The sequence below is a fragment of the Cyprinodon variegatus genome, unplaced genomic scaffold, assembly GCF_000732505.1.
Source record: "Cyprinodon variegatus isolate N-32 unplaced genomic scaffold, C_variegatus-1.0 Scaffold343, whole genome shotgun sequence".
NCBI lineage: Eukaryota > Metazoa > Chordata > Actinopteri > Cyprinodontiformes > Cyprinodontidae > Cyprinodon > Cyprinodon variegatus.
Window position 1 is genome coordinate 340287 of NW_015150796.1, and position 13559 is coordinate 353845.

At 36.7% G+C, this 13559-nt stretch overlaps 1 protein-coding gene across 1 annotated transcript in view; it reads left to right on the forward strand.

Moving 5' to 3' along the window:
* Window positions 1–2950: 2950 nt before the first annotated feature.
* kdr (kinase insert domain receptor) overlaps window positions 2951–13559 on the forward strand; it is a 30713-nt gene continuing 20104 nt past the window's right edge. The window contains exons 1-9 of the mRNA XM_015385576.1: window positions 2951–3237; window positions 4411–4504; window positions 4595–4797; window positions 4999–5120; window positions 9607–9775; window positions 9980–10119; window positions 11201–11375; window positions 12535–12655; window positions 12801–12970. Coding sequence (XP_015241062.1) covers window positions 3171–3237; window positions 4411–4504; window positions 4595–4797; window positions 4999–5120; window positions 9607–9775; window positions 9980–10119; window positions 11201–11375; window positions 12535–12655; window positions 12801–12970 — 1261 coding nt within the window. The 5' untranslated portion in view covers window positions 2951–3170. The remainder of the gene's footprint in view (window positions 3238–4410; window positions 4505–4594; window positions 4798–4998; window positions 5121–9606; window positions 9776–9979; window positions 10120–11200; window positions 11376–12534; window positions 12656–12800; window positions 12971–13559) is intronic.

Below are 13559 nucleotides of genomic sequence, written 5' to 3' on the forward strand. Positions count from 1 at the left end.
TGGGGGGAGCCTCGCTGGAAAATCAACACCGGTTGGATAGTGTACCTTTAAGTAATTTCTTGAATGGGGTACTAATCACTTTCACTCTATTACATTTCGAGGAAGCTGCTGTTACTTGTTCCTTTTGGTCAGCTTAGTTTTGTAATCCAGTGTTGCTGTTTTTGTTTCTTGAAATACAATTTCAAGAATTTCTGAATTTGGATGCCACTGTTTTAGAGATTTAATGACATTCCAAACTTGTGAGAAACTCAGGGCAGATGTTATTGGTTGTTTATAAATTTGATCAAGCTTTAATTATTGTTATGTGGGCCAGTCATTCAGTATGATAAGTTATCAAAGCAGGGCTGCAGTTTCTTTGTAGTAATAGATTCAACTTTAAACCTCTGTTTCATAGTGAAAGTGTGAGGAGAATCAAGACTGTCCTGTTTTCTTTTTGTTTGTTTTTTTAATATGAAATAAAAATAAAAACATCTTTCTTTATGTTTTTGTAGCATTTTAATGCAGAAGTTGTTACCAGATGGTGTAGAATCTGTAGCAAGTGGTTATACGCATCAATACATGAGGCGATTTCTGAAAATTACAAAGTTCTTTAGAATTACTCTGAAAATTATACAGAAATGCACTGAAATCTTTATTTAGAAAATGGAAAATTTGATCTGTATTTTTGAATATTTAAGTACTTTTAAATACATGTACTTTAGAATAATAAGGTATTAACAAATATGAGTACTTGAATACTTTAACTTAAGTTAATGTTTGACTAACTTTTACTTTTAAGTAGTGTTGCAACGATCCGGATACCAGTATCGGGCGGGGCCCTGATCCAGCACCAAAATGGTGGTATCGGCGAGTATCAGCAAATAGGGCACCGATACCATTTAGAGAGCCAAACATTTATTCAGCTTTTGTCACCCATTCAAGGTAGGCAGCAGCTTGACAAAGCCCTGATGGCAATTATTTTACATCCAGGTAGTATGCAGTTCTTCATATATACTAACACACACATCAATTTCAAACAGATGGTATCAGTATGGTATTGGACAATACTGCACAGCCAGGTATCGGGTATCAGTATAGGGACCAACAAATGGCATCGGCACAGCACTGCTTGCAATTGAGTAAGATTTGACTATGAATATCAATACTTTTACTCATGTACTACTGTTGAGTACTTGCCCACCACTGTAAAGATTAGAAGATATTCAACCTAATATGATTAAAGGAGGAGGAGGGGCTAATCTGTTCTAATATTTAATGGATCTTTGGAATAGTAGAGTGAATAAAGATGAGAAAAGAACAATGTGCCCAGGCACACTAGCAGCCCCTAAACTTTCCCCCTTTATTTTTTGGTATTGGCTCTATAGCTCTATAAAAACCTCTCTATTAAAAGCAGTGCTATAAAAATCATGTAATCTTAAATTAGCTATTCTTTAGACAGAGCTGGATGAAGACTACAGGTCTTTAGTTGTGATATTTTTTCCTTCTTTTTTTTCCGTTTTGAAATAAATATTGTTAACAATTTTTTAGATTTATGTTGGACGTTTTCCAGTTTAAAAGAAAAGTTTGATGTGAGATTAAGGATACTTGACTTAAAACATCATTATTTTTGATTGTTGTTCTATCTTATGTTTTTCTTTGTCTGAGTCTGGGTCACTTTTTGGGCAGTCACATGGTGCTGAAAGAAGAGAACAAAATGAAATAGCTGTGAAAATATATCTGTTATTAGTTTTTCCAGAACATAATTTGGTGCGAAGTGTCCTCCAGGAAGTGATGGTATAGAGTAGCATAGACAGGCTGGCAGACTTTCCCTACAGAAGTGACCAAGCCAGGAAACATGTGGATAACCCCAAAGTTCCACCTGAACCCATACAATGGTCACAACAAAAGTCTCATCCCTAAAAAAATCTTATCTGATGATGATCAAACATTACATTTCCAAATTTGAGGACAAGTTTACTCTGTAAAAAATGACGTCAGTGAATAAAAACAGTTTTTTGCAATATAAGCACAGATTTTATTGTCCTGGGTTCACATAATAGTATGATATTAACATACTTACTTATGGTAAAAAGGAACACAGAAAGCATAACTTTCATCAAATTAATATTTTCAGAGAAAATTAAAGAATATATTTTCTTAAAATGAATGTTCATTTTTTTCCTTGGCAAAATCGTCTTAAATAGATCAGTTGAAGTGTAGTGGCTTCTAAATACACTTTTCCAACCTTTTTATCACTCTGTTCTTTGCCTTTTATTGTCATATTATGACAGACCCACACAAAGTACTAAATAATTATAGAGAAAAAGAGAAATAAAAAGAGCTAGTAACTAAATATAGTCCTGCAATATTTCAATAGTTTGTTTAGTTTGTTTAAGTCACTATGAGTGGTCTGAATTTTTGTAGCACTTTTTAGTCATTTACTCAGTTAAAATCACATTCATACACTAATGCAAAGCTCACTGAGCAAATTTAAGTTAAATGCTTTGTGGGAATAGAACCAACAACCTTTATGTCCTGGATGCAGTGGTACTACAAACTGACATGCTCTGATTTTTAGCACCTTTGCTGGATAAAACTCTGTCATTATGACTAAATACATAGATAACATTGTTTGTTATAGTATAGATAAATAAAGCATAACTTTCAACTGTCTTTCAGATCTGCCAAATATACCTTTGTCACTAATTATTGCTGCACTTTTTTCTACCCATTTGTTTAGCATCACAAGAGTTATGTAAAAATCAGGATTATCACATTTCTGACAATCCAGCACCAAAAGTGCGCAACTCAAACCTTCATACATTAGCAGACAAGACCAACATTCCAGTTTGATCTGGAAACGTGAAAATATCTGCCCCCCAGGAACAGGTTCAGCAGTGTGGCTGTCTGTGGTACATAGTTCTGAATGCCCCTCCTTCCTTTCGGGCCTCTCACTGAGGCTCCTCTCTGCATCCTCAGCAGCAGCAGCTCAGAGAGAAGCACGTAGAGACGCGCTGCACAGAGCAGTGACCTCTGGCTGAGTCCATGACTTTCAAACTTTATCTGAAGTGGAAAACTAAACCTCAGTGCCTCATGGGTTCCTAACACGACAGTTGGATATCTTTCTTTTATTGTTTCTCTGAGGTTTTTATTTTTACTTTAATGAGGATTCAGTCCTTGATTTTTGTTGGATGATGAAGAAGGTGATCTCAGCTATTCTACTGCTGGCCATTTTTCTGCAAATAACTGGTGTATCTGGTAAGATAATGAAACAAAAACATTTTAGGAAAATATTTGATAACAATGAGATGAATAATAACAGTGTTACATATGTTTTAAATGCTGTGAATTATACCAGAAAAAGGTAGATGAACTAGTTTTTAAATCATCTGGATGTACAGTAGCAATTAATCCACATATTCTGTCTCCTGTTTAACCTGAACCTAACCTACATGTCAGCTTTTTGTTTTTGTGATATTCTCAAACCTTCAGATGTGATACTGTAATAAACTAATATTTGTGACAGATCATGGTTTTAAAATATGTATTGATATAACACCGCTATAGATGTACAAACAAATATTGATCTCTTCGAGAAATCTTCTTTGTTATCTTTGTATATAAAGGTATTTAAATGGTTGCATTAAGTTTTCAAATGTCCGTGATTGGAAAGCAAGATAAGTGTAAATGAGATCTAAATATAAATGTTTAATTTTAGCATCAGCTAATTTATATTGTATATTATTAATCCAAATCTGTTAATTTGTGGTTATTTAAAAACCAATTTTAGTTTTTTTTCTGTCAAATATTGTTTTATATTGTAATTCCAAGATGATTACATTGCACACAAACTAAAAAAAGTGTGCTGTTTTTGTGATTGGCCACTAATAAAGATTATTTTCCATACGATAAAGACTTGTCCTTTAGGAGCGCACAGGGAGGCGATGGTTGGCCTATATCCTCTGTAACAGGAACCCCCACCTAGGTCAAACTGTGCTGGACTATTGAGCTTGACCCAACCCATCTTCCCCCGCTTCCTGTTTTGACACAGCTCCGCCATTTTCTGTGGCAGTGGAAAAATGGCTTCGAGAACCAACTTGAAACCTTTAAAAACAATGGAAAGTTGTTGTCCTCCAACTTCCTTCTCTCCAACCTCCCTCCAAACACTTTTTTGTTTCAACATTGGACCAGCTCAATCTTGTCTTCATATAACTCAAACAATCTTCAAAAAGGACTCTTTTTAGCCCAAATGTTCTTAAAACCCCTTTTGATTAACCCATACCACATTTTGACATAAATGGAAGCATTTTCTCTTCTCTATCACATTGTGACGTTAAAGCACATCTGTTGGGTTTTCAGGCTTATCTACTGAGGCTGATAATATTTTAAAACAAGCTTTGCTGTCATTAACTCCCCCTGTTTTTCTTCTAGCCATCCAACTGCGATTTATGCCTGATCCACCAACTCTCAACATCTACGGCACTCACCGGATGAACAAATCTGACAACCTTGAACTAACATGCAGGTTTTTGAAACCTTTCTCACCATTATTACCTCCAACATTTACCAAATAACTGAGAAATATGCAGTAAAACCTTTTGTTGTGTTTTGCCAGAGGTCGACAGCTCCTGCTGTGGTCCACCCCTCCTACGAGCAACCGCCTCTCCACCAGTGACTGCAGTGGATCAGGGCTTTTCTGTACCACCTTGACCATTACAAACGCAACTGTGAATGAAACTGGACAGTATCAGTGTTATTACAAAGATCTGAAGGCTGAAGACGGCAAGACAGCAGCAGGAGTCTATGTCTTTGTTCATGGTATAATTCCTGGTTTCACTTAATTTCAGGGCAGCATTTATATTAAAATTTGAGAAAATGTTATACTAGTTTCAAAAGCTCAAACAACAAATTTGCTAGATCCTTTCAGATACCTTTCCAAAAATGTCCTATTCCATAATTTAACTAATCTGAATTTATAATAAAATGAAAGTCTGATGTTCATTTTTACTCCATTTTTAGATTCCAAGGTGCCATTTGTGCCCTCTGAGAAGGAATATGAGGTAGTCTTCATTCGTGAAGGCGAGCGTGTGGTTATACCCTGCCGAGGCTCAGTGGAGAATCTCAACGTTACGCTCAACACCGTAAGAAGGATTTCATTCTGCTTTGTTCTCTCCAACTGAAATTTGGTGACATTTACAGCATGAGGCCCAATTATCAGGGTGAAAGCTGCAGTAGAAAAGAATTTCTTCCTTACAGCTTTCATTGGGTTCAATTGTTTGCCACAATTGGAGTTTTTTTGACATTATGAAACAAATTTGATTATCAGATAAAAAGATAACAAAGCCAACTTTTCCCTGCATAAAATTTACTTGAACTCTAAACCTAACAAGCTGTTGTTCCAGCCTTCGCAGCAACAAGAGACCATAACTGTTCTTTCCAGAATTGCTTTCATTCAGCGATTTAGGAGTTTTGGTCGTGATCAAACTGTTTTAGATCACGTCACACCATCTTCTGCTGCACAACCGAAGTAGCTTAGGGTAAAAAAGTGATGATTCTATGTTTGCTTCAGTATTTTCGAGTAGACAGCAGATTCATGGTTGTATCAACTAAAACAAGTGTTGTGTTTTGAAGAAGCAAACCTGTTCCAGACCATTACACTACCACCATCCATCAATTTTCTGTGGTGTGCTGTCTATGTGCGAGAGGCGGGGTACACCCAGTGGTGTCAAAAGTACACCCATTTGATACTTAAGTAGAAGTATAGATACTCCAGTTTAAAAACACTCTGGTAAAAGTTGAAGTATCAATTTGACCTCCTTACTCAGGTAAAAGATAAAAAGTATGTGCTCCAAAAACTACCTAAAGTATAAAAGTATAAAGTAACCTTTATAAAAACAGCCAAATGCCACTATATGAACTGAAAGCTCAATTTGCGATTATTTCAAAAAAATTCTTTGAGATAGAGCCAAGGATGAGGGAGGTCTTGTTGGTCTTCTTCTCCTCTCGCCTTTCAGACATTTCGACATCTTTTTCTGAACCCAACATTGTAGCATGGCATAGACAATTTGCGTTTGCAGTTTGAAGAACACCTGCTTTCTTCCGATGATTTCCTTTGGCGTCAGCACAAATTTGACGCATAGCTAATCAATGAGTGTTTGCGTTATATGACATATGCAATTACACTAGTTTATACTAGATGTGGATGGCGGCAATGAAGGTAGGTCGTCTGTTTTTTCAAGTTGTTTTGGGTTCTTTCAGACCAATACAGGCTTCCTGACTCCCCTGGTAAGGTTAACAGCTCTTTCACATTTTCCTAAGCAGTCTTTTTCTACCCCTTTACAAACTGATAACATGCAATAATGTTGTTTCATATCTGTTCTTAATTTTTTCTTTTTTGGATCACTTGAAGTGGTCAGAAAGTTCTATTTAAGTTATGTGCTGAATCTATCACTTTTATAGCAATAAAGGCCAAGTAAGGCTAGTCAAATAAAACTCTGCATTCCAATAAAGCTGTTTTTTCTCATATTCTGTCACAACTCGGATCAGAGTAGCAGTAGCTAGAGCTCCATCACAGGAGACTGTACAGAAAGGAAAACAGGTTACTGACCACGTAAATCTACCAGAGGAACATTATAAACACAAGTCACTAACCTGGTTTATGAGTTCAGTCCATGCCCAGAGAACAAGGTAGGATCCAGCAAATGGCCTACCAACCAGATGTGGCGGGCACCACCCAGAGTGTCCCAGGTACTGCAGCCCGGGGGAACAAGCAGGACTCCCAAGACAGGTCCTGCAAACAGATCAGGACAGGAACAGGCAGACTCAGTGGTTGAGGGGCAGCACAGGAAATCAGAAACACTTAAAGGGCTCAAGAGAGCAATCTGGCCCTGATAACTGGATGCCAGCAGCTTAAATAGAGGCAGGAGTAGGTGTATCAGATGAGAGGTCATGAGAAACCAGGCAGAATTGGAGAGGTAAATGAAATGAGCAATTAAGCCAGTCATCAGTGCCAAGATCATAACAGAATCCTGATTTCACTAAGAATTATTTGTTTTTGTCCCTCTGAAAAAGGAAAATCATTAATTATATTTTGAATTCTATACCTAGATTTTCTCTGTGTCTCAAATTTAAATTACATTTTTTTATGTTCTACAACATTTTTGTGCATTTTGAGAGCGAAGGCAATTTACATCTCTGTAGGAAAATGTCTTTTAAGTTTTAAATAAGACATAAAATAGTCCCTTTCCCCTTACAAGTTCAAACCATGTTATAGATCCTGAAGAACATTATCCTGTTTTGCCACATTGATTGAGCAGATTGAGACATTTAAAGTGGTTTCCATAGATGAAAACAAATACAACTTAAATTCTGTGTTGCAGTAATTTACAAAATACTCCAAATTCTTAAATAGCGGTCAAAAGCAGACAGATGACACCTCGTGATCATACATGCTAAAGAAATTCCAGGGCCCTGTTTGTAACACAGGGATCCTCCTACATATTTTTAGTCTCCAACAGCATTGGAAGGAATGAGAAACTTTGTAAAACTGCTGCTGTAGCTGTTTGAATCATTGGCACAGTGACAAAAAGCCTTGTTTTATGTGGGGAAAGCAAACAAAGGGAAAAACACATACCGTTACATAGAGTAAGACTAGCACTACTGTGCTTTTTAAAACATACCTAATAATCAGATGTCCTGATGCTTTTCTGATGGGAAATGCACATTGCATTCCAAAAGTATTCATACCACCTAAAAGTTACATTTTCCAAAGCTTCAGCAGAGGCTCCTGAGATTTTATTTGATTAAACACCACAAAGTATTAAATAGTTATGATATTTAAGGGAAAACAGATACGTACATAATTTTCAAAATTCCTCACAAATGCAATTCTGAATGTGTCATGTATTTACTTTTAGTCCTGTCTATGATAATATTCTAATAAAATTTAGTGCTAATAATTTCAATTCAATTCAGTTGCTTGATATAGCACCAACTCACAACACATGTCATCTCAAGGCACTTTACAGTTCACCAGGTCATACAGTCAAATTGATTCAAAGCTTTCGATCTAATGAAAAAACCAGATGCATCGATTGCATCAACACAATGACTCGAGGGCAATCCCTCACACTAAGCAAGCTTGTAGCGGCAGTGGAGAGGAAAAACTCCCTTTTAACCGGAAGAAACTTCCAGCAGAACCAGGCTTGGTGTGACTGGGGTTCAAGGAGACAGAAGCAGAGATACAAAAGGCAACTGTAAAAGGTGGCCCATCCAGGAAACTCACAGCCAGGCAGACATCTCCAAGCCAACTCCCATGTCAGAGGATGAAGAAAGCACATCCAGCAAGTCACAATCAGAGAAACAGGACTACACTGAAAAACAGGCTGATCTCGAAAATCTAAAAAAAAAAAGGTGTTGATAGCAGCAGCACAGCTGATATTACTCTCCAGGATGGAGTCACAGCCAAACAGGAACAGACAAAGCGAAGCTACTATGAGAAAAAGCAGAGAAAGCATAACGTCAGAGATCGAACTACCAGAACAGAAAGCCAATGATAATATGATATAATATTATGGCCCTAAAATTCTAAAAAGCAGAAATAGAAATATAAACAAAATTCACCTGTGTGTGAATTGGCCTGTGCATAAACACAGCAGCTCTCTGAATGCTTCAGAGGTTTATTTTCAAACAAGTCTGACTTTTTTTGTGTAATGTGATTTCTATGTCTGTTTCTGTCTCCTTGAACCCCAATTGGCCTCGGTAGATGGCCGCTCACACTGAGCCTGGTTCTGCTGGAGGTTTCTTCCTGTTAAAAGGGAGTTTTCCTCTCCACTCTCACTACAAGTATGCTTGGTGTGAAGAATTGAACTGGGTCAATGAGTCGATGCAATCAACTGGTTTTCCTTGGGTTGAAAATTTTGGACCAGTTTGACTGTATAATCTGGTTGAATTGTCTCTGTAAAGTGCCCTGGGAGGATATGTGTTGAGAATTGGCGCTATACAGGTAAACCGTTTTGAAGTGAATTGAATTGTGATAGACTTTTTAAAATTGTAGCAAGGGTTAGTTTTACAAAAACAAACATAAAAACATACCCCAGCTCTTGGGCTTCATGAAACCAGTTTTCAAACCATCAACTAAATCTGAACAAATATTGCACAACAGCAAACCTTTAATACATTTAGTCTTGAGTTGGTTAGAGTCAGAAAGAAATGGGGCGCTAAATGCACCACAATCCTGAAAAAAAGAAAGCTTTTAGAGGCTGTAAAAGACTTAAGAGATTGAAATGGTAGTTTGGAAGTTAAACTTTGAAAAGAACAACAGACCAAGCAAGTTAGAGCTTCACTTAAACGGTTTAATGAAACCATGAAACCATAAAATCATGTGTTGTAATGTTTATGTTCAAAACTAATCTAAAATTAATTTGGTCTCAACTCATATAATGGTCTATCACATAAAATCCCAGTAATATTATTGTGATCCATGGTTTATATCTGACACAAGGCAAAAGCATTTGGGGTGTATGGACTTTTTTAAGGTGCTGGAAGCTTCCCCATGTTTGTATCACAGCATAATGAAGGCTTTCCACTTCTTTATTTGTCTATTTGCTAACTTTGTCTGTTTTTCAGAACTATCCAATCAAGGAGATCCATCCCGATGGGAAAGACTCGCTCTGGGATCCCAAGAGAGGTTTCATCTTACCCACCCATCTGATAAGCTATGCTGGAGTAGTGTCCTGCCAGACTCGTATTGAAAATGAGACATTCAAGTCCCCTCTCTACATCGTTGCCGTTGTTGGTAAGATAAAAAAGGACAGAGACAAAGATCCAAATATTATTTCTAAATATGATGATCTAAGATCCTATCAGGGATAGAATTAGCATGATAACATGTAAGTAGAGACTTTGTGTTGGCTGGATTTGCACTGTTTCTGAGCGTGTGTAGTCTCAGCAGAACAATAGCAGGTCCACCACTGTCGTGCCTTCCCTCCCTTTTCCGCAGGATACAAGATCTATGACCTCAAACTGACCCCCACTCATCAGAGGCTGTCCGTGGGGGAGAGGCTGGTGCTAAGCTGCACTGCCACCACAGAGCTCAACGTGGGCATCGAGTTCAACTGGACCCACTCTGGAGTGCCCCTGGTTAGTCAACATCTCTCTAAATCCACAGAAGTGTTGTGAATTGATTTGACTCACTGAGGAGGAATCACAGACAGATAACGGAAGAGCTGCCTCTCTGTTTCCCTTTATCTTATAAATATTTGTGGCTTCGTCCTTTCAGGAATCCATCAGTCTCTCTTTGCACATGCAGGTCAAAGGTAACCACATGTGTGCTATTTATCCTGCTCAGTGAATAAAGAGCCTCATAAAGATATGTAGTTAGCATATTCACATCATAAGCTCAGGTTTAGGTTTGCATTTTGACAGGGTAATTCTTAAACATGAATGTAGCTTATTTTTTTTTCCCAACAGCCTTTCCTACAAACATACAGTCAGAGCTGCAGTATGCTTATGCTCACTGATGTATTTTAGATCCTCTTGCAGCTATATTTCTGGGTAGTTACCCCTATATTTTGCTCCATCCATACTGGAACATTTTTGAACAGTTTTTCTGTTCCCTGCTAAAAAGCATTCCCAGACCATGTTGCTGTTACCACCGTGTTTTATAATGGGGATGATGTCTTTGAGCATAATGAGCAGAATTGATTTACTTTTACACTTTACACTTTGAATGTCTGAGCAGAGCACATTATTTCATATGCTTGCTTACATCTTGTGATTCCTCCATAAGAGTCAGACGTTTGGAGTGTATGCTAGTAATCCTGTTGCTTGCAGGCTCTCAATTTAGGTGTAAAATCATGTCCAAGAAGGTCAACGTTTGTACCACAGATCTCAGATTAATCTAAAATTTGATTTTAATGATTACTTGGAGGTTTATTTTCTCTATGTTTTATGTAAAGGTATGATGGTAAAAGGAATTAAGTTAAAAGAGCAACAGCCTTTTAGATTTTTGGAAGTTTGAAAAAATAAACTCTGAAAATCCATTAGGCTTTTTGTGCATTACTTATAATTTTGTTGTTTAAATCCAAATAATTCAATTTTCTGCCTGTTAATTCAGATAATGTGAAAAATTTAAAGAGAATATATGTCTTGAAGGCATTGAGCAAAAGTGAGATGAGTTGACTGTTTTAAAAGACCAAATATCTGTTTGTTTCTATATTAGATTTTAGGCAGTGGTTCCCACACAATACCCCACAAGAAGAAGCTGTGGGACTCTTTGGAGCTTTCCAACATGCTGATAGTGGAGAACGTGACAGTGGATCATTCTGGAGATTTCACCTGCACAGCATCCAGCGGACAGATGGAGAAAAGGGCCTCTGCACATCTTACAGTTTTTGGTTGGTGCACTGAAAACAAAAAACTGTTTTGTTTAAAATGTGTTAAGAAATGGACTTGGTATGTAAGAAATCCCTCATTTTGAAAAACCATAGGAAGACTTTGCTCCCTTAAAGACAGTGGTTGTATTATAAAAAGGCTTTAGGAAATCCCTGAAAAAAATTATTTAAATCCAATCGATGAAGATTAAAAGATATAGAAATTTCTATCATAGTATCCCCACATTCCAAAAATTTGAATTTGAATTTTGTTTGAAATTCATATAAGTTTTTGATCCACCATCTTACTGAAAGATCTGACGCTTTAATGGGCCCTAATCTTCTTTTACGTCACACTGTATTCTTTATCAGTGCCTCTTATTTTTTGTATACGGTAAATGTTATCTGTCTGGAAGAAGGCTAATCTTGTATAAAACAGAAATACTCTTTATATATGCTTTATTATCTGTGCTTGACAGACAAATGATAACATTATAAAAGATTATAAAAGATGTCTTTTTAAAATTTCTGCTTTAAAAAGGTATACAATTCTACTTAGAGCTTCGAAAATTACTTGCCCCTGTTGAGTTTTCTTTGAATAATTCACGGATTGCACCACAAACTGCATTGTGCTTTACTGGGATTTGATAACATAGGTTCTGGTGTGTTTAAAGGTAAAGGAGAAAGGAAACCAAGTTTTACAATGTTCTACATTGGGAAATTGTGACCTGCATTTTGACACACCCCTTTAATATTATATCCAGTCATGAAATCCCTGTAAAATCTTTCACAGCAAATAGAGACGCCGTGTTCGGAATTCAGTCTTAGTATTGATACTCCTGTAAAGACTTCATAGGTTTTAAAGATGTCAGATAGATTAGTTCTTAACATTCATTTTTCATATTTCTATTAGTTCCAAAAAGAAACAACAAAATATATAATTTAGTTTTTTTCTTTTCAATTTTAAGATGCTCTGTTTAGATCTGTCACATGAAATACTTGTCTAACAGACAAGAATTTTTAATTCAGTATTGGTAGCCTTCACATGAACTTGGCAGAGGATTTTGTCAGCAAATATTTTTTGTTCTTCAAACAACATTATTTCCTGTTCAATCTGTGAGATTAGTCGCATATCAATTAAAAGAGGATAATAATATTCTACTCATTCCCTTTTTTTCTGCAGAAACGCCTTTTATTGATATGACAGAACCCTGGCCAAAAGTGTGGGAAGTTAACATGGGCGATCAGAAACCAACGGAGATCCCTGTGAAGTACTCGGCGTACCCAGAGCCCAGCTTAAAATGGTATGACCACAACACAGAAGAAACAGTTGTACCCGAAGAAGGTTTAGTCTATGCTTTGAATATGCTTATTTTGTTGTAGGTCCCCTACAATGTGTGAAGCTGTTACCTGATAAATATTGTAGATTATTTTCCTTTACTTATTCAGGTTAAAAGATGGCCAACCTCTGTCCAAGGAAAACTACAGAATAAAGCACAAGGGTGATTTTCTCATAATCCGTGGAGCCACTGAGGAGGATGCAGGCATCTATACTGTGGTCCTGACCAACAAGATCACTAAAGATGAACAGAGGCGCTCCTTCAGACTGCTGGTCAACGGTAGGTAATCTTTGTCTTCAATATTTCTGCTTGAACTTGAAAACCTACACAGCCCGATGAAAAAGTAATTGCACTTTTATGTTTTTTTTTTTTTTTGGCTTTTTGTGGCTAACATTTTCATATCACAGAAAGACAAACTGATCAAATGCACAAAGCAAAATGGTCATTCCTTTATTTTCTGGAAAACCAATTCTTAAAAATTTATTTCGGTAACCAATAGTCAGACTTGTATGATAAAGATATTCCTTAAAGTCTTAGGGAAGTTTGAATGTCAAATCATTCTGGCTTAAAAATGTATAAAAATATACTCTTTATCAGACGATATTGTCCCAAAATTTCTATAAAAAAAAAAAATCCTGTCTTACAATCTGTGTTTTTTTTCCGTTATTTTATGCAGGCCAGCTAGTTATACATCAGCTTGAACAACTAAATTCGGCCAATCATATAACAAGGATCATCTGTCGATCAAATTTTTTTGGTCATAGCATCTTGATTCATACGTCGCAGCTAATATATGCAACGGTTGAAATAAGAAATAAAAATTATTTACTTTACCATTGAGTTTACATATCAGTGTTCACAGGGATGG